The sequence below is a fragment of the Manis javanica genome, chromosome 5 (assembly GCF_040802235.1).
Source record: "Manis javanica isolate MJ-LG chromosome 5, MJ_LKY, whole genome shotgun sequence".
NCBI lineage: Eukaryota > Metazoa > Chordata > Mammalia > Pholidota > Manidae > Manis > Manis javanica.
This window is the reverse complement of record NC_133160.1, coordinates 105,053,214-105,072,844: the sequence shown is the minus strand read 5'-3', so window position 1 is coordinate 105,072,844 and position 19,631 is coordinate 105,053,214. Positions and strand designations below refer to the sequence as shown.

General features: G+C 38.5%; 1 protein-coding gene across 3 annotated transcripts in view; it reads left to right on the top strand.

The window, feature by feature from the left end:
- Positions 1-19,631, top strand: part of CDS1 (CDP-diacylglycerol synthase 1) — an 82,626-nt gene that overhangs the window by 16,505 nt on the left and 46,490 nt on the right. For all 3 annotated transcript variants that reach the window (XM_073237360.1, XM_073237359.1, XM_037021151.2), the window contains 2 exons: positions 1,350-1,477; positions 3,687-3,783. In XM_073237360.1, coding sequence (XP_073093461.1) covers positions 1,350-1,477; positions 3,687-3,783 — 225 coding nt within the window. The remainder of the gene's footprint in view (positions 1-1,349; positions 1,478-3,686; positions 3,784-19,631) is intronic.

The window sequence follows — 19,631 nt, the reverse complement described above, 5'->3', positions numbered from 1 at the left end:
TATTTGTTATTTTTGTTGTAATGACACATTTAATTTCATATTGTTTATAAGAGAGCGATAGTAAATTTATTGTTGCTTTATGAAAACTGAAAGTACTCCTCCCAGGCTAAAATTCTATTTGGTAAGCCACTTAATAGCAATGGGAAGACTTGATTCAGTTAACAATAACTTACTTCTTTTTTGACTTTACTAATCTTTGGTATTACATTAAATGCTGCTGTTTTATGGATGAAGAAGCCAGTTAAAAGGGGTGATGAAATTTGCCAAAACTTTGGCACTGATAAGGGCTGAGTATGGTTTGAAATTCCTAAACATCATGAATTCCTAGGCACTTTCATTCCTAGGATCACTTCTGACCCAACATTCTGCCCAGTGTTCCATCTGCTTGCATTTGCTTCATGAATATTTTCCCTGCACCGCACTTTAGCCCCCTTGCCCCAGTTTCCCCTCTGTAAACCACTCTCCCAAAGCATGTGTGTGTGCAGCACTCTTTACTGAAGGTTGCTGGGGGAATGCACCTACGAGAGGGGTGGACACTATTAAATTACAGCAAAAGGAACAACTTCAAAACTGAGCATTAGGCCACTCTAGTCCTAAAATTCTTTGGCCACTCTATCCCTGGAAGTTCTACAGTGATCATATTGGTCTAAAGGCCCCAGCATATACAGCTTCTTTAATCTTAATCTTTTAATCTTAGAAATCAGTTTGGGTTATAAACATTCTTACCACCAAAGCAAATACTTTTAACATTAGTTACCGATCAGTAAAACAGAGGTGATCATTTCTATTTGACCTACTTCATTGGGATTGGGATTATTTCAAGGATCTAATAAAAATTATAGAAATTAAAATGCTTAAAATGTATAAAAATATATAAATACTAAAAAAATTTTAAATATGTAAGAAAAATGTATGAAATTCTATGCCAGTGTAAGATATTATTCTTGTTTTTGCTGCTTTGATTGTAATTAAAAAAGGGACTGTGAGCAACTGATCAGAATCAACATGAAATTAACACTATGTTCTTCCAGTTAAGTAGCAAAATAATTAATATTTGATTCTTATGGAAAATTTATGATTTGGCTAATACAGAATTTTCTTTTTGTGTCTTTTGTTTAAATTAATCCTTTACATTGATAGATTTTAGCAAAGACAAGCAAAGTTTCCTAACAAGGAAGTGCAACAGTGCTTGGTTATTGAAGATAAGTCAATACATGTTTCTTTGTTTCAAGTTTTGTAACAGAGATTTGACACATTGAACAATAAATAAATGCATTGGCAAGCATGTGTTTTTTTGTTTTTGTTTTTTTCTATTTTGCAATTTGTGATTTTCCTTTTTTTAATTTTAGGAAACAGATATTGATGATAGATATGGAGATTTGGATTCCAGAACAGATTCTGATATTCCAGAAATTCCACCATCCTCAGATAGAACCCCTGAGATCCTCAAGAAAGCTCTATCAGGTTTATCTTCAAGGTATGATTGGATGAAAATGAATAAAATGGGTGCACAAGATAAGTTGTGAGGTTATCCTGGTCTATGTAATATATTTTACTTTAAATTTTGGAACTACGAGAGAGAAGGCTTATGCTTTTTCACCATATGTGAAGCATGGTGCTAAATGTTTGATTTAGCTTGATTTAAATCCTTTCATTTAATCCTTAAAATCTTGTGAAGTATGAGAAAACCAAGTCTGAGAAGTTAATGATGAAGGTTACAATGCTAGGAAGATGTGGACCTGGGATTCTTGCCCAATTTATCAGATTTCTGAAGCTGGTAGTCCATTTACCACATCAGGTTGCCTTTTCTGGTATTATAACATTTACTAAAAAATTCTGTATTCTCTGTTCCCTGTTTTTCAAATGCCAGGCAGAAACAGGTCATATTTTTTTCTTTGAACTAAGTTTGAATTTACTATCCAAAATTCCACAGTCCTTTGCATGTTATATTTGTGCTGTATTTTTAAATGTTTAATTGCCATCAAATTTCAGCTAATTTTATTTTCTTTCTATTGTGTGCTTTAGTAATATGAATTATAAAATTTTTAAAACCAAAATAAATGTAAGCTTTTATCCAAATAAATATGACATCTTAAATGTTAGTATTTAACAGTGTTGTTCTGACTTTTTTGACTCTAACACAGTATGCGATAGATTTTATACCACATCCCAAGAGCACATGAATATATATTATAGTGCTGCAAAAATGTTGTGAAGCAATTCTTGCCATTACTGTATATGATGCCCTCTGATTTCTTTTCTGTGTGACACTGTTCTATGTTATTGAACAAAAGTGCTGGATGTGACTTTAACTAAATAGATTTTACTTCCCAAGGGTCATTAATGAAAAACACTGGGGTAATCTTATCTAGTAAATGTAATATGAATTTTTATGTTTTTAATTTCTAGGAGATAACCATATTAGAATAAATTGGTTCAAAGCGAAGTTTTCATATTTTTTTGATGAACAGAACACATTTTTTTGCTGTCCATTAAGAGCATGATTATTATTTTAATAGTTCTGGATCTCAGTTGTTTTTATGACCTTGTTCACAGATGTGAGCCTAATTTTTTAATTCAGTACTTCTCCCCTGAATACAGTGCATATGTTACTTTACTTAAAGGTAAATCCGGATTTCTTGTAACATAATTAAATGCTGTCATACAAATTAATAGAAATCAAGAAAGTTCCAAAGAAAAAACTTTATTGTGAGTATACTGTAAAACGAGTGTAGAATGAATGAAAGCAGGGAGCAGCAATTTTAGATCAGAACTCATCATCCATACATAGGTGTTATTATGATCATTTTGGATGTTTCATGCAATAACTGCTGATTTTTCCCATGATGCAGCCCCAAAAAGGATGACCGTTTGTAAGGTACACTGGGACTGAAGTGTGAGGCTCCTGGTGGGGGTGGCATTTGGGCACCTCAGGCCCTTACTGGTTGCCAGAGGACTGGGGGAGATCAATTCTTGGCCTGTGAGAACTAGCAGGGTGTACCAGTGGGGAAGCGCTGCTCTAAGGAACAGATAAGGCCCAAGGTAAGCGAATGCTTGGCTATTAAGAGCTCTGTTCCTAATCAAGAAAAGCAGGCAGCATACTTCATGCAAGAGAAGGAAGCGACCTTACGTCTGACCTTGCTCCCTGTGACAGATCTGCCTTTGCTTCTTCCTCATTTTGCTGAAGTCCTTGTGCTCTTTAGTTTCACTTCTGTATCATCCTTCCTTTGCTTTTTCTCATTGGAAGGCCACACTCTCTCTCCATACCACCTTAAAGTCATTACTGTTTTTATCTGCCACCTTATAGGATTGATTATCTTTCCAGAGGGCTTTGCACCTGGCTCCTCCTTCCCTCCCAAATGACCCCTGGTGGGATGTGCACTCATCCACATGGACCACCTCACTGCCTGTACTCGTGATTCATCTTCATTCGTGTTGAACAAAAACTAGTTTGGTTCTTTGTCTAATGTGACTTTTACATTTGGCTCTCGGTGAGAGAACCAGTGCTATGTGGTTGGCTTTTTGGGGTTTGGGGTTTTGTTTTTTATCCTACAATATAAGGGGAAGTAAAGGATTCTTAAAAGTATGTTAGGGAAAATCCCTAAGTCTGGTAACACAGTACTGAAACCATACAAAAAACTCTAAGAACACTTTAAATGCTAATTTTATAAACATTTTATTTTTAGGTGGAAAAACTGGTGGATTCGTGGAATTCTTACTCTCACTATGATTTCATTGTTTTTCCTGATCATCTATATGGGATCCTTTATGCTCATGCTTCTTGTAAGTGTTCCATGTTTTTCTAAGTATCTCTTATTTTCAGCATTGATATTGAGGTAATTTGAGCATGTTGTAAAAAGAAAGGTAATTAAAAACTTTGTAACAGCAAATTTAGTTCCTTAAAGCATCTTCTAGTTCATGAAGTGACCTGGACTAAATTTCTCTGCAAAATGGCCATCCAACATGTTTATTCAGCAGGAACTGAGTATACATAGTAGATATGTGTCTTTTGTCAGACATTGTGCCAAGCATTAGATATAACAGACACACACACTCATGACTTCAACATGTATGACTATTAGCTAGATCCCTAACTTCAGGAAACTCAACCTAATGGCAGAGATTGTAAGTAACCATATGAATAAATAGTATAGAAAATAAGTGGGACAAGTCCCATGATAGAACTGATTGGGAAAGCATAGTGAAAACCTACCTACTCCAGCCTGAGAGAGAGCAGAGGGAAGACTTCCAGAAGAGGTGATACCAAAGCTGAGTCCTGATGAAGCGAATGACAGGGGAAGGCATTCCAAGGTGGGGACATCACGGGCAGGGCATGGAGGTGGTGGGAGAAGACGGTCTGTTGGGGGATTCATACACATGGAGAGTGTCTAGGGATGAAGACAGAGAGGCATGCAGAAGCCATTGTGGGAGTTTGGTAGTTGTGTGTGGGAAACCCAAGAAGTCATGAAGCCAAGTATTTTAAACTTTTAATTCATTCATTTAGCAAATGCTTCTAGGATGCCTGCTGTGTGCTGTTGTGCTGGTTCTGGTGCTGCACAGAAAAATGCACCTGTCTCTGCCCTCATGGAGCTTACTATCTGCACTTTAAAGAATTGATCAGATATAAGACTACAAACTGCAATAAGCACTTGAAAAAAAAAAGACAGTATGCTGTGAGGCCAAAGGGAGAGCCAGGAGACTTTTCAGAGGCATCCAGTATAGCAGATGTGCTAAATCTGAAGGTTGAATAGGAGTCATCGAGGTGAGAGGAAGAAGGAGGGTCACAGCAGAGCATTCCTGTGGGTAAAAGCCTTGATAACTACTTACTGCACTGATGAACAGTGACTGCAATGGGGTGTGGGAGTGGACTTGATAATATGGGTGAATGTAGTAACCACATTGTTTTTCATGTGAAACCTTCATAAGACTGTATATCAATGATACCTTAATAAAAAAAAAGCCTTGATAACTAAAGAAGCATGAAATATTTGAAACCCAAAGTGGTGGGACTGAGAAGGAGAAATGGCTTGTTCAGCAAATTCATCAAGCACTTACTGGGTGCCGAGCAAGGTCTAACACTGAGCAGTGAGCCTGCTGTCACTGCTGTCCAGGTGTGACGGAAGGGAAGGGCCCTCCTCCCAGTCTTCTCAGTCAGACCCTGCTGGGTGCCATGCGTGCCAGTGACCACACTGGCATTGGACTTGGGCATTTAAGGAGTGCGTGTGTGCAGAGGACTTTGCAGTGCTGTGCAGTGAGGGAGCAGGCCTGGGGAAGAAGGGTTTGCATGATGGCAGACAGCTAAGTGAGGCTTGTGGGTGAAGGGACCTTTGAGCAGAACTTGAGGCTCTATCAGGGTGGAGGGAGCACTGAGCAGAGGTCCAGGGGTGTGTCAGAAGAGGTAGATAATGCCCTTTCCCTGGAGCACAGGGCCTTTGGACCTGGAAAAATGCTTAGGGATCAGATTCTGGAGTATTATGTGAAGAGGTTTAGGATTTATCTGTAAAGCATTGAGGAGCCATTGAAAATATTGGGGGTCATTTGAATTATTATCCCCCTTTAGAAGATAGTTTTGATCTAAGACATTGTGAAGCACCAGTGTCCTGCATACATTGACAGGTTGGCTTGGCTGGCTCCCTGTAAGAAGTTACATAGTTTTCCAGACTAAACTGTTTGGTGTGGTAACTAGGGCCAGACTTTGTGGATAGAGACTAATTTTTAACCATTCTATTATGACAAAATTCAGAGCACCTTTAAACACATCTTTGCATATTTGGATTCTGATTTTTTAAAAGAATCATAAGTATTATACTAAAGTATTTGGGCTTTTTTTTCATTTTTTCTTTATGTAACAAATACCATTTTATTACAAGTTGTTTCTTTAGTGAGTTTAATCAGAGAATATTAAAGATTTAGTTAAAAGTAGGTTTGAACTATTATTGCTTTTATTAGGTTTATTGGATATGCATGCACACACATGTACACATGCATACATAAATTTTTTTTCCAGTTTATCTGTCTGTGTATATGTTCTTTTTCTTTAATTTTTTATTAAGGTATTATTGATACACACTCTTATGAAGGTTTCACATGAAAAAACAATGTGGTTGCTACATTTACCCAAATTATCAAGTCCCCACCCATACCCCATCGCAGGCTCTGTCCATCAGTGTAGTAAGAAGCCACAGATTCACTGTTTGCCATGTCTGTGCTACACTGTTTTCCCCGTGACCCCCCACACTGTGTGTACTAAACATACTACCCTTCAGTCCCTTTCTCCCTCCCTCCCCACCTGCCTCCCACACCCCTCCCCTTTGATAACCACTAGTCCCTTCTTAGAGTCTGTGAGTTTGCTGCTATTTTGTTCCTTCAGTTTTGCTTCGTTTTTATACTCCACAAATGAGGAAAATCATTTGGCACTTGTCTTTCTCTGCCTGGTTTATTTCACTGAGCGTAATATCCTCCAGGTCCATCCATGTTGTTGCAAGTGGTAGAATTTGTTTCTTTCTTATGGCTGGATAGTATGCCATTGTGTATATGTACTACCTATTCTTTATCAATTTATCTACTGATAGACACTTAGGTTGCTTCCATATCTTGGCTATTGTAAATAGTGCAATAAACATAGGGGTGCATGTGTCTTTTTGAGTCTGAGAAGTTGTATTCTTTGGGTAAATTCCAGGGAGTGGGATTCCAGAGTCAAATGGTATTTCTATTTTTAGTTTTTTGAGGAACCTCCATATTGCTTTCTACAATGGTTGAACCAGCTTACATTCCCACCAGCAGTGTAGGAGGGTTCTCCTTTCTCCACATCCTCACTAGCATTTGTTGTTTCTATGCTGGCCATCCTTACTGGTGTGAGATGATATCTCATTGTGGTTTTAATTTGCATTTCCCTGATGATTAGTGATGCAGAACATCTTTCCATTTGTGTGTTGGCCATCTGAATTTCTTCTTTGGAGAATTGTCCCTTCATATCCTCTGCCCATTTTTTAATCAGGTTATTTGCTTTTTGGGTGTTGAGGCATGTGAGTTCTTTATATATTTAGGATGTTAACCCCTTGTCAGATATGGGTAAATATGTTCTCCCATACTGTAGGATGCCTTTTTGTTCTGTTGATGGTGTCCTTTGTCGTACAGAAACTTTTTAGTTTGATATAGTCCCATGTGTTCATTTTTTATTTTGTTTCCCTTGCTCGAGGAAATGAGTTCAGGAAGAAGTTGCTCATGCTTATATTCAGGAGATTTTTGCCTATGTTGTCTTCTAAGAGTTTTATGGTTTCATGACTTACATCAAGGCCTTTGATCCATTTCAAGTTTACTTTTGTGTATGGGGTTAAACAATAATCTAGTTTCATTCTCTTGCATGCAGCTGTCCAGTTTTGCCAACACCAGTTATTGAAGAGGCTGTCATTTCCCCATTATATGTCCATGGCTCCTTTATCATATATTAATTGACCATATATGGTTGGGTTTATATCAGGGCTCTCTAGTCTGTTCCATTGGTCTATGGTTCTGTTCTTGTGCCAGTACCAAATTGTCTTGATTACTGTGGCTTTGTAGTAGAGCTTGAAGTTGGAGTGTATAATCTCCCCAGCTTTATTCTTCCTTCTCAGGATTGCTTTAGCTATTTGGGGTCTTTTGTGGTTCCATATTAATTTTAGAACAATTTGCTCTAGTTCATTGAAGAATGCTGTTGGTATTTTGATAGGAACTGCATTGAATCTGTAGATTGCTTTAGGCAGGATGGCCATTTTGACAATATTTATTCTTCCTATCCATTAGCCCGGAATGTGTTTCCATTTATTGGGATCTTCTTTAATTTCTCTCCTGAGTGTCTTGTAGTTTTCAGAGTATAGGTATTTCACTTCCTTGGTTAGGCTTATTCCTAGGTATTTTATTCTTTTTGATGAAACTGTAAATGGAATTGTTTTCCTGATTTCTCTCTCTGCTAGTTCATTGATAGTGTATGGAAGTGCAACAGATTTCTGTGTATTAATTTTGTATCCCGCTACTTTACTGAATTCAGGTATTAGATCTAGTAGTTTTGGAATGGAGTCTTTAGGGTTTTTTATGTACAATATTATGTCATCTGCAAACACAGACAGTTTAACTTTCTTCCTTGCAAATCTGGATGCCTTTTATTTCTTTGTGTTGTCTGATTGCCATGGCTAGGACCTCCAGTACTATGTTGAATTGTGCTTTTCAATGATTGGATCTCCAACCGGAATTCATTCGTGAGTTCTTGAATATTTTTCTATACCTCCGTGAGCATGTTAATGATTTTTATTTTGAAATCCCTTTCAGGAAAATTCATGAGGTTGATTTCTTTCTCAGGTGTTGTATTCATAATTTTACTTTGAACTAGGTTTCTTTGGCATTTCATATTTGTATATGGTGCCCTCTAGTGCCTAGAAGCTCTACTCTCTGGAGCTACTCTGCCCCTGAAGCAATGTCGGGGGTTGCAGGGGAGCAGTATTGGTGCCTGGAGGGAGGAAAGAGCTGTTTTCTGCTTCCTGGCTGCTATGCCTGCTTCCATTGCCAGAACCAGTGGGCCAAGCACACATGTATAAGCCTCTATACTTTGCGTTTATAGTTGTTGTAGAAGGGGCTTCCCTCTGGCTGGCCTTATGCCAGGGTAGGGTTTGCCAGTTTGCTAGCCAGGTGGGGCTGGCCGGGAGAAAGGTGCAGAGACTGCCTATCATGGAAGGGGTACTTCAAGCTGTGTAGCCAGCCAGGGAGCTAGAGCTCCTCAAGATCAAGAAAGTTCCGAAACTGCTGGGCAGAGTGCACCCAGACAATTTTGTCTACCTGTCCTTTCTCCTGAGCAGTAAGCTCTGTGCAAATCCTGCCTCTTTAGCAGCCCTCTTGCTGTTAGGAAGTCTCCCAGACTGCCTACCTTTCTTTTATCCCAGAGTAGCTATGTATGGATCCCTGCTTTCCATAAGCAGCTGGAATCTCAGTCTCTCCAGGTATTCTGCCTCTGTCCAACCCCCTAATCACAAGAGTACCGTGAAAGCACCATGAAAATGTAGGTTTGTGCTCCCAGAGCAGATCTCCAGAGTTAGGTATTCAGCAGTCCCAGGCCTCCACTCCCTCCCTGCTCCGTTTCTCTTCCTCCTTCTGGTGGGCTTGGGTGGGGGAAGGGCTTGGGTTCCACCGGGCCGCAGCTTTGGTATGTTACCCTGTTCCATGAGGTTTACTCTTTTCAGCAGGTGTGTGCAGTTTGGCACAGCCCTCTTTCCTCTTGCTCTTTCAGGATTAGTTGTATTAATTATATTTTCATATTATATGCTGTTTTAGGAGGAAGCCTCTGTCTGTTTCACCTCTCATGCTCCCATCTTTAATCCTTTCTTGTCCATACATACATATATTTATGACATTTCTATTAAGGGAATGTGGATCGGTATACACATATACACACATACTGTTGGTACTTCATTGATATTACTTTTATGTGATTTAAAGTCTTATTTACACTCATATTCCCAACTATGCCATTTATATTTTGGTAAGTACACATTGTTACTTAGCTTGCATTTGCCTTATGTTATCATTACTCAAAAATGACTAATTCGATAAGAGTTTTATGAGAAACTTCTAGGAAATTATAGCAACTATTTAAGATGGAACTCTTACTCATGGTCCTTAAAAAAGAAGCTTTTTTCCTTCTACTTTCTAATTATAGTTCTTTAATTATTACATTACAGCTTGGAATCTGAGTGATAGACTAAAGCATATTTTGATGTAAAGGCAGCTGTGAACATAGAAAATATACTGTAAGAGTGCCCCCCCCAACCTTCTTGAAAAAGCTTATAATGATTAAGTTTTAATTCATATTTTATAATTTACTTTTAAATAGTGTGTTTGTTTTTTTCCCATTGTGAGAGTTATAAAAGTACATTAAAATTACTTTGGAAAATACATAATTTTAAAAAATCACCCCTAACCCTATTATCAACCACCAAAACCCAGTTAATTCCTCAATTTGATGTACTTCTTTTCATCCTTTTTTCTTTTATGTCTTACAAACATAAGCTGTAATCATAATGTGACTAGAATTTTGTGTTCTGCTATTTTTAAACTAAATATCGTACTGAATGTTTTGTGTTGTCCACAGTCTCTGCAACCATCAGCTCTAATACATTCATCTACTCAGTGGAAATGGCATGCATCAAAAGTTATTTGAACCACTGTGGTATTTTTAGACATTCAGGTTATGTTCTGTTTTCATTGTGCATAACACTATTCTGGACATATTAGAATGTAAAGCTTTTATTCACGTGCAGGATTAGTTTCTTTGAATAGATTTCCAAAGTGAAAATAGAATAGGTACTTTATTTGGTAGCCACAGGTACCATAGTTCAAACTCAGCATACCAAATCTGAACTTTGATTCCATCCTAGCAATTCGGCACACATCTGTCCACTTTCCCAAGACTTCACTGGTTTTATTCCGTGTTCCCCTCACTCCCTTAACTTCCCAGTTTCCACAGCCACCAATCCAGTCATTCTACCTCCTCAAGGTCTCTTACCCTATGTACTCCATCGCTCTGCCACAGTTCCAGCTGGGCGGTCATCCACACTCATCTGGGTCCTGCTGTCTTGTGTGCCTTCCTGTCTCTACTCATGTTACCACTCCAGTCAGTTCTTCCCACTCTGTCATCCCCAGACACTCATAGCTGACCATATCCTTCCGGGACCAGCACAGACTCCTTTGTGCTATCTCCTGGGATTCTGTGACCTTGCTTGTCTCTCTACTTCTAACTCCACCTCTGTATTCCAGCAACGCTGAACTGTTTGTAATTCCCTTAACATGTCTCATCTTCTCCCATGTGCGTGAGTGTATATTTCCCAGGTGTATATCCTCCACCTTTGCCCTACCTGTGGCCCAGTCCACTCCTGCCCAGGTTCTTCTTTCTGCCTGTGCTTACATCCATATGGCTGTTTCCATGTGGTGGTGTAGTGGTGTGTATCCTTCCTAATGGACTCTGCCTCTCTGAGAACAGATGCCTGTGTTGTTTCTCTGACTCTTCTCTAGAAAAGTAGGCATTTACATGGTGGTAGCGGCTTTTAAGGCCCTTAGCACATTAACGAGACCAAGTAAGTCCTACCAATATGCACTGGTACCCATGTCAACGTCGTAGAGCATCAGTTTCTCTGTGATTACCCAGCCCTGGAATTTTGAATTTCCAGTCTTTTATTTTCCCAGAATTTTCATATTAATATTACTTACAAGCTGTGATTGACAATTATATAAATATATATGTGTATGCTACTAAAAGTACTTGTTTTCCTTACTCTCAGTAAAATACCATATATATTGTTACCGGTTGTTCTTGGGCCAAAGTGTTCATCCAGCAAACAAATGGCATCAGTGTGTTTGTTATTTTAAAAGCCCTCATTTCCATAAATAGCATTGCTTTGCCTTTTTATCTTAACACCAGCATTGTCTCCATTCTGTGATTAGTTGTATTTAAAAAATGGTATTATATACATAGGTTATTTGAAGGACAATATTTACATTTCTTGTTTTTATATTATAACACATTCATGGCTTTTTCTTAAAGAACTATTTATAGTAGTTTGGCATAATATTTTCTTATCATGGGGCTGAGGGCACACAGTTACATTTTTAAAGTATATGATTGGACATGTAATAGGAGTAGTGGGGAAAAATAGCTTAAGACTATCCTGAGCAGTAGGTTTGGGAAAGCTAAGTTGTGGAGCATTAAAAAGAAATTCCAAAGGGTATCCTTGGGCAGAGTTTAGTAAGCTTTTTCTTTAAAGGACAAGATAGTAATATTTTAGGCTTTAAGGAGCCACATAAGTCTCTTGTCACATAATCTTTTTTTTTTTTTTTTTTTTTTAGGCAAAAAGACACACTGTGTGTGCGTGTTTTATTTAGGGATACAAAAACAAATCAAAAGAAGAGTTCAATAACCAAATGACAGTCAGGACAGGAAGGGCCTGGAATGCCACCAGGGCTCTCTCTCTTGCTCTCTCCTCTCTCTGTTGTTTTTTACTGCAGTTCGGCTTCCTCCGCATGAGATAGCACAGATGCCACAGACAATACCAAAGCCTCATGTTCTATAGCTCTTACCTCCAAGAAGGCCCACCCTTGTTATTTATTTATTTATTTATTTATTTGAGAGGGCATCTCTCATATTTATTGATCAAATGGTTGTTAACAACAATAAAATTCTGTATAGGGGACTCAATGCTCAATGTACAATCATCAATCCACCCCAAGCCTAATTCTCGTCATTCTCCAATCTTCTGAAGCATAACGAACAAGTTCTTACATGGTGAACAAGTTCTTGCATAGTGAATAAGTTCTTACATGGTGAACAGTACAAGGGCAGTCATCACAGAAACTTTCAGTTTTGATCACATATTATGAACTATAAACAGGTCAAATATGAATATTTGTTTGATTTTTATACTTGATTTATATGTGAATCCCACATTTCTCCCTTATTATTATTATTATTATTATTATTATTTTTAATAAAATGCTGAAGTGGTAGGTAGATGCAAGATAAAGGTAGAAAACATAGTTTAGTGCTGTAAGAGAGCAAATTTAGATGATCAGGTGTGTGCCTGTAGACTAAGTGTTAATCCAAGCTAGACAAGGGCAATAAAACATCCACGGATGCAGAAGATTTCTCTCAAAACAGGGGGGGTGAGGTTCTAAGCCTCACCTCTATTGATCCCCAATTTCTCATCTGGTGGCCTCCCTGCGATGGTGCCTGTCTTAGGTTGTTCCTCCCTTGAGGAATCTTACCCGTCTCTGGCTAACCAGTCATGTTCTGGGGCCATACAGGGAAATGTAAAGTTGGTAAGTGAGAGAGAAGAAATATTCTTTGAAAAGGTTAGCTTTTTACTTCTTTGCAGATTTATGCCCTGTGGCTTCTATGCCCAGCACTTATCTCGAGGTATCTTTACCACTTGGAAGAACTGTGATACACGGTAAATTCGATATGAGGCACGAATTCTACTAAAGGGTTGTAATTAGGAAGGAAGAAGAAAAGCTATAGAAGTAGCAGAAGAAAGAAAACATGGGAAGATTGATTATTTCTTTGACATATCTTCTTGTAGAGTAACATAAGCATGTATAGGTTTTAAACTACTAATTAAATTGCGCACATACATTAACATAATAGGAATACAGCTACATAACAAAAGCAGACCTACAATTACCAGCCATCTCCAGTGAAACCAAGAAAACCAATTAGGTACCCTAGGCATTTGTGAAAACTTATCGATGATATGATGGATATTGTCTAACTGAATTTGAATAGTTTGGGAAAAATCAGACAAATTAAAACAACACATTCCTGGGAACTGTTCACATCCCATGTGTTCTTTTAACAGTAGATAGTCTATAGTTGCATGATTTTGGAGCACTGCAACTTGCACTTTTCCTAATTCTTGGTTGAGTTCCGACAGTATAGATCCAATCAAATTTGTTGTTTTACTGTATGCACAGGCCAGCTTAGATATCTCCTTCTTCATTCCAATGGCAAGTTCAGGAACTGGTGGGATGACTGCAGCTACAACTGCAGCAGCGCCAGGATCTTTGTTGAAGTTTTTTGATGTTCATCTTCTGGAATGACTCTTCCAGAGGATGTTGATGTTGGAAGTTCTTCTTCATATCGTATCTTAATTTGTTTTCTGTGTAGCCAAATTAGGCTTTGATCCTCTGCATAAACACAAACAAACCCTTTGCCCACACTTTGATATGACCTTTATACCATTGTGAAGAACCTATTGGAGATCACCAGACAGGAACTGCTTTTATTATTTTTATTTTTATTTTAAGAGAAAGGAATATTTTCAGAAAAATGTACTTCTATAGCTGATTATCTGACACCCTTTGAAAGATCAAAATTAAGGATATGTAAAGCATGCATTAATCATTGATTTGCAGTTAGTTTTTCCTATCAGGGAGTAATCCCCCTTTTCTTTCTCTCTCTTTTTTTTTTTTGTTATCATTAATCTACAATTACATGAAGAATATTATGTTTACTAGGCTTTCCCCTATACCGAGTCCCCCCCCACAAACCCCATTACAGTCACTGTCCATTAGCATAGCAAAATGTTGTGGAATCACTACTTGTCTTCTCTGTGTTGCACAGCCCTCCCCTTTTTCCCACCCACCCCATTATGCATGCTAATCATAATACCCCCTTTCTTCTTCCCCCCACTTATCCCTCCCTACCCACCCATCCTCCCCAGTCCATTTCCCTTTGGTACCTGTTAGTCCATTCTTGGGTTCTGTGATTCTGCTGCTGTTTTGTTCCTTCAGTTTTTCCTTTGTTCTTATACTCCAAAGATGAGTGAAATCATTTGGTATTTCTCTTTCTCCGCTTGGCTTATTTCACTGAGCATAATACCCTCTAGCTCCATCCATGTTGTTGCTAATGGTAGGATTTGTTTTCTTCTTATGGCTGAATAATGTTCCATTGTGTATATGTACCACATCTTCTTTATCCATTCATCTACTGATGGACACTTAGGTTGCTTCCAATTCTTGGCTATTGTAAATAGTGCTGCGATAAACATAGGGGTGCATCTGTCTTTTTCAAACTGGAGTGCTGCATTCTTAGGGTAAATTCCCAGGAGTGGAAATCCTGGGTCAAATGGTAAGTCTATTTTGAGCATTTTGAGGAACCTCCATACTGCTTTTCACAATGGTTGAACTAATTTACATTCCCACCAGCAGTCTTGTCACATAATCTTTGATTTTTTTTTTTTTGAGAGGGCATCTCTCATATTTATTGATCAAATGGTTGTTAACAACAATAAAATTCAGTATAGGGGGGTCAATGCTCAATGTACAATCATTAATCCATCTCAAGCCTAATTCTCGTCAGTCTCCAATCTTCTGAAGCATAACGAACAAGTTGTTACATGGTGAACGAATTCTTACATAGTGAATAAATTCTTACATGGTGAACAGTACAAGGGCCGTCATCACAGAAACTTTCGGTTTTGATCACGCATTATGACCTATAAACAATCAGGTCAAATATGAATATTCGTTTGATTTTTGTACTTGATTTATTTGTTGATCCCACATTTCTCCCTCTATTATTATTATTATTTTTATTTTTAATAAAATGCTGAAGTGGTAGGTAGATGCAAGATAAAGGTAGAAAACATAGTTTAGTGCTGTAAGAGGGCAAATGTAGATGATCAGATAATCAGGTGTGTGCCTATGGACTATGGACTAAGTATTAATCCAGGCTAGACAAGGGCAGCAAGACATCCACGGATGCAGAAGATTTCTCTCAAAGCAGGGGGGGTGAGGTTCTGAGCCTCACCTCTGTTGATCCCCAAATTCTCACCTGATGGCCCCCCTGCGACTGTGCCTGTCTTAGGTTGTTCCTCCCTTGAGGAATCTTACCCGTCTCTGGCTAACCAGTCATCTTCCGGGGCCATACAGGGAAATGTAAAGTTGGTAAGTGAGAGAGAAGCCATATTGTTTGAAAAGGTTAGCTTTTTACTTCTTTGCAGATTTATGCCCTGTGGCTTCTATGCCCAGCACTTGTCTCGAGGTATCTTTACCACCTGGAGGAATTATGATACTCGGTAAATTCGATATGAGGCACGAATTCTATTTAAGGGTTGTAATTAGGAAGGAAGAAGAAAAGCTATAGATGTAGCATATGGAAGGAAACATGGGAGGATTGATTATTTCTTTGACATATCTTCTTGTAGAGTACCTTAAGTATCTGTAGGTTTTAAACTACTAACTAATTTGCACACACATATTAACATAATAGGAATACAGTGACATAAACAAAGCAAATCTATAATTACCATCCATCTCCACTGAAGCCAAGAAAACCATTTAGGCACCCTAGGCATTTGTGAAAATTTATGTATGATATGATGGATATTGTCCAATTGTACTTGAACAGTCTGAGAAAAATCAGACAATTTAAAGCAGCCCATTTCTGGGATCTGTTCACATCCCATATGTTCTTTTAACCGTAGATAGTCTATAGTCATGAGATTTTGGAGTGCTACAGCTTGCACCCCTCCCAACTCCTGGTTGAGTTCCAACAGTACAGATCCGGTCAAATTCGTTGTCTCACTATATGCACATGCCAGCCTAGACATCTCCCTCTTCATTCCTATGGCAAGTCCAGGAGACAGTAGGCTGGATGCAGCCACAACCGCAGCATCGTCCGGATCCCTGTGGAGGCTTTTTGATGATCATCCCCCGGCACAAGTCCTCCAGAGAGTGCTGATGCCGGAAGCTCCTCCTCATATTGTATCTTAGTTTATTTTCTGGGTATCCAAGCTAGGCCTTGATCTTCTGCATAGAAACAAACAGACCCTTTGCCCATACTTTGACATGCCCTCTATACCACTGTACAGAACTCATTGGAGGTCAGCACACAGTAACTGCTTTTTTTTTTTTTATTAAGAGAAAGGAATATTATCAGAAAAGAGTACCTCCATAGCTGATCATCTGACACCCTTTAAGTGATCAACATTAAGGATATTTAAAGCATGCGTTGATCTTTGATTTACCAATAGTCTTATCCTATCAAGAAGTAATCCCCCTTTTCTTTCTTCCTTTTTTTTCTTTTTTTTAATCTTTAATCTACACTTACATGAAGAATACTATGTTTACTATGCTCTCCCCTATACCAAATCCCCCCTAAAAACCACATTACAGTCACTGTCAATCAGCATAGCAAAATGTTGTAGAATCACTACTTGTCCTCTCTGTGTTGTACAGCCTCCCTCCCCTTTCTCCCTCCCCCCCCATGCATGCTAATCTTAATACCCCCTTTCTTCCCCCCCCCTTATCCCTCCCTGCCCACCCATCCTCCCCAGTTCCTTTCCCTTTGGTACCTGTTAGTCCATTTTTGGGTTCTGTAATTCCGCTGCTGTTTTGTTCCTTCAGTTTTTCCTTTGTTCCTATAATTCTCAGATGAGTGAAATCATTTGGTATTTCTCTTTCTCCGCTTGGCTTATTTCACTGAGCATAATACTCTCCAGCTCCATCCATGTTGCTGCAAATGGTTGGATTTTTCCACTTCTTATGGCTGAGTAGTATTCCATTGTGTATATATACCACATCTTCTTTATCCATTCATCTACCGATGGACATTTAGGTTGCTTCCAATTCTTGGCTATTGTAAATAGTGCTGCGATAAACATAGGGGTGCATCTGTCTTTCTCAAACTTGATTGCTGCGTTCTTAGGGTAAATTCCTAGGAGTGGAATTCCTGGGTCAAATGGTAGGTCTGTTTTGAGCATTTTGATGAACCTCCATACTGCTTTCCACAATGGTTGAACTAATTTACATTCCCACCAGCAGTGTAGGAGGGTTCCCCTTTCTCCACAGCCTCTCCAACATTTGTTGTTGTTTGTCTTTTGGATGGCAGCCATCCTTACTGGTGTGAGGTGATACCTCATGGTAGTTTTAATTTGCATTTCTCTGATAATTAGCGATGTGGAGCATCTTTTCATGTGTCTCTTGGCCATCTGTATTTCTTTTTTAGAGAACTGTCTGTTCAGTTCCTCTGCCCATTTTTTAATTGAGTTATTTGTTTTTTGTTTGTTGAGGCATGTGAGCTCTTTATATATTCTGGACGTCAAGCCTTTATCGGATCTGTCATTTTCAAATATATTCTCCCATACTGTAGGGTTCCTTTTTGTTCTATTGATGGTGTCTTTCGCTGTACAGAAGCTTTTCAGCTTAATGTAGTCCCACTTGCTCATTTTTGCTGTTGTTTTCCTTGCCCGGGGAGATATGTTCAAGAAGAGGTCACTTATGTTTATGTCTAAGAGGTTTTTGCCTATGTTTTTTCCAAGAGTTTAATGGTTTCATGACTTACATTCAGGTCTTTGATCCATTTTGAGTTTACCTTTGTATATGGGGTTAGACAATGGTCCAGTTTCATTCTCCTACATGTAGCTGTCCAGTTTTGCCAGCACCATCTGTTGAAGAGACTGTCATTTTGCCATTGTATGTCCATGGCTCCTTTATCAAATATTAATTGACCATATTTGTTTGGGTTAATGTCTGGAGTCTCTAATCTGTTCCACTGGTCTGTGGCTCTGTTCTTGTACCAGTACCAAATTGTCTTGATTACTATGGCTTTGTAGTAGAGCTTGAAGTTGGGGAGTGAGATCCCCCCTACTTTATTCTTCTTTTTCAGGATTGCTTTGGCTATTCGGGGTCTTTGGTGTTCCCATATGAATTTTTGAATTATTTGTTCCAATTCATTGAAGAATGTTGCTGGTAATTTGAGAGGGATTGCATCAAATCTGTATATTGCTTTGGGCAGGATGGCCATTTTGATGATATTAATTCTTCCTAGCCATGAGCATGGGATGAGTTTCCATTTATTAGTGTCCCCTTTAATTTCTCTTAAGAGTGACTTGTAGTTTTCAGGGTATAGGTCATTCGCTTCTTTGGTTAGGTTTATTCCTAGGTATTTTATTCTTTTTGATGCAATGGTGAATGGAATTGTTTTCCTGATTTCTCTTTCTATTGATTCATTGTTAGTGTACAGGAAAGCTACAGATTTCTGTGTGTTAATTTTGTATCCTGCAACTTTGCTGTATTCCGATATCAGTTCTAGTAGTTTTGGAGTGGAGTCTTTAGGGTTTTTTTATGTACAGTATCATATCATCTGCAAATAGTGACAGTTTAACTTCTTCTTTGCCAATCTGGATTCCTTGTATTTCTTTGTTTTGTCTGATTGCCGTGGCTAGGACCTCCAGTACTATGTTAAATAACAGTGGGGAGAGTGCGCATCCCTGTCTGGTTCCTGATCTCAGAGGAAATGCTTGCAGCTTCTCGCTGTTCAGTATAATGCTGGCTGTGGGTTTATCATATATGGTCTTTATTATTTTGAGGTACTTGCCCTCTATTCCCATTTTGCTGAGAGTTTTCATCATGAATGGATGTTGAATTTTGTCAAATGCTTTTTCAGCATCTATGGAGATGATCATGTGGTTTTTGTCTTTCTTTTTGTTGATGTGGTGGATGATGTTGATGGATTTTCGAATGTTGTACCATCCTTGCATCCCTGGGATGAACCCCACTTGGTCATGGTGTATGATCCTTTTGATATACTGTTGAATTCTGTTTGCTAATATTTTATTGAGTATTTTTGCATCTACATTCATCAGGGATATTGGTCTGTAATTTTCTTTTTTGGTGGGGTCTTTGCCTGGTTTTGGTATTAGGGTGATGTTGGCTTCATAGAATGAGTTTGGGAGTATTCCCTCTTCTTCTATTTTTTGGAACACTTTAAGGAGAATGGGTATTATGTCTTCTCTGTGAGTCTGATAAAATTCCGAGGTAAATCCGTCTGGCCCCGGGGTTTTGTTCTTGGGTAGTTTTTTGATTACCGTTTCAATTTCTTTGCTCGTAATTGGTTTGTTTATCTTTTGTGTTTCTTCCTTGGTCAGTCTTGGGAGGTTGTATTTTTCTAGGAAGTTGTCCATTTCCTCTAGGTTTTCCAGCTTGTTGGCATATAGGTTTTCATAGTAGTCTTTAATAATTCTTTGTATTTCTGTGGAGTCTGTCGTGATTTTTCCATTCTCATTTCTGATTATGTTGATTTGTGTTGATTCTCTTTTTCTCTTAATAAGTTG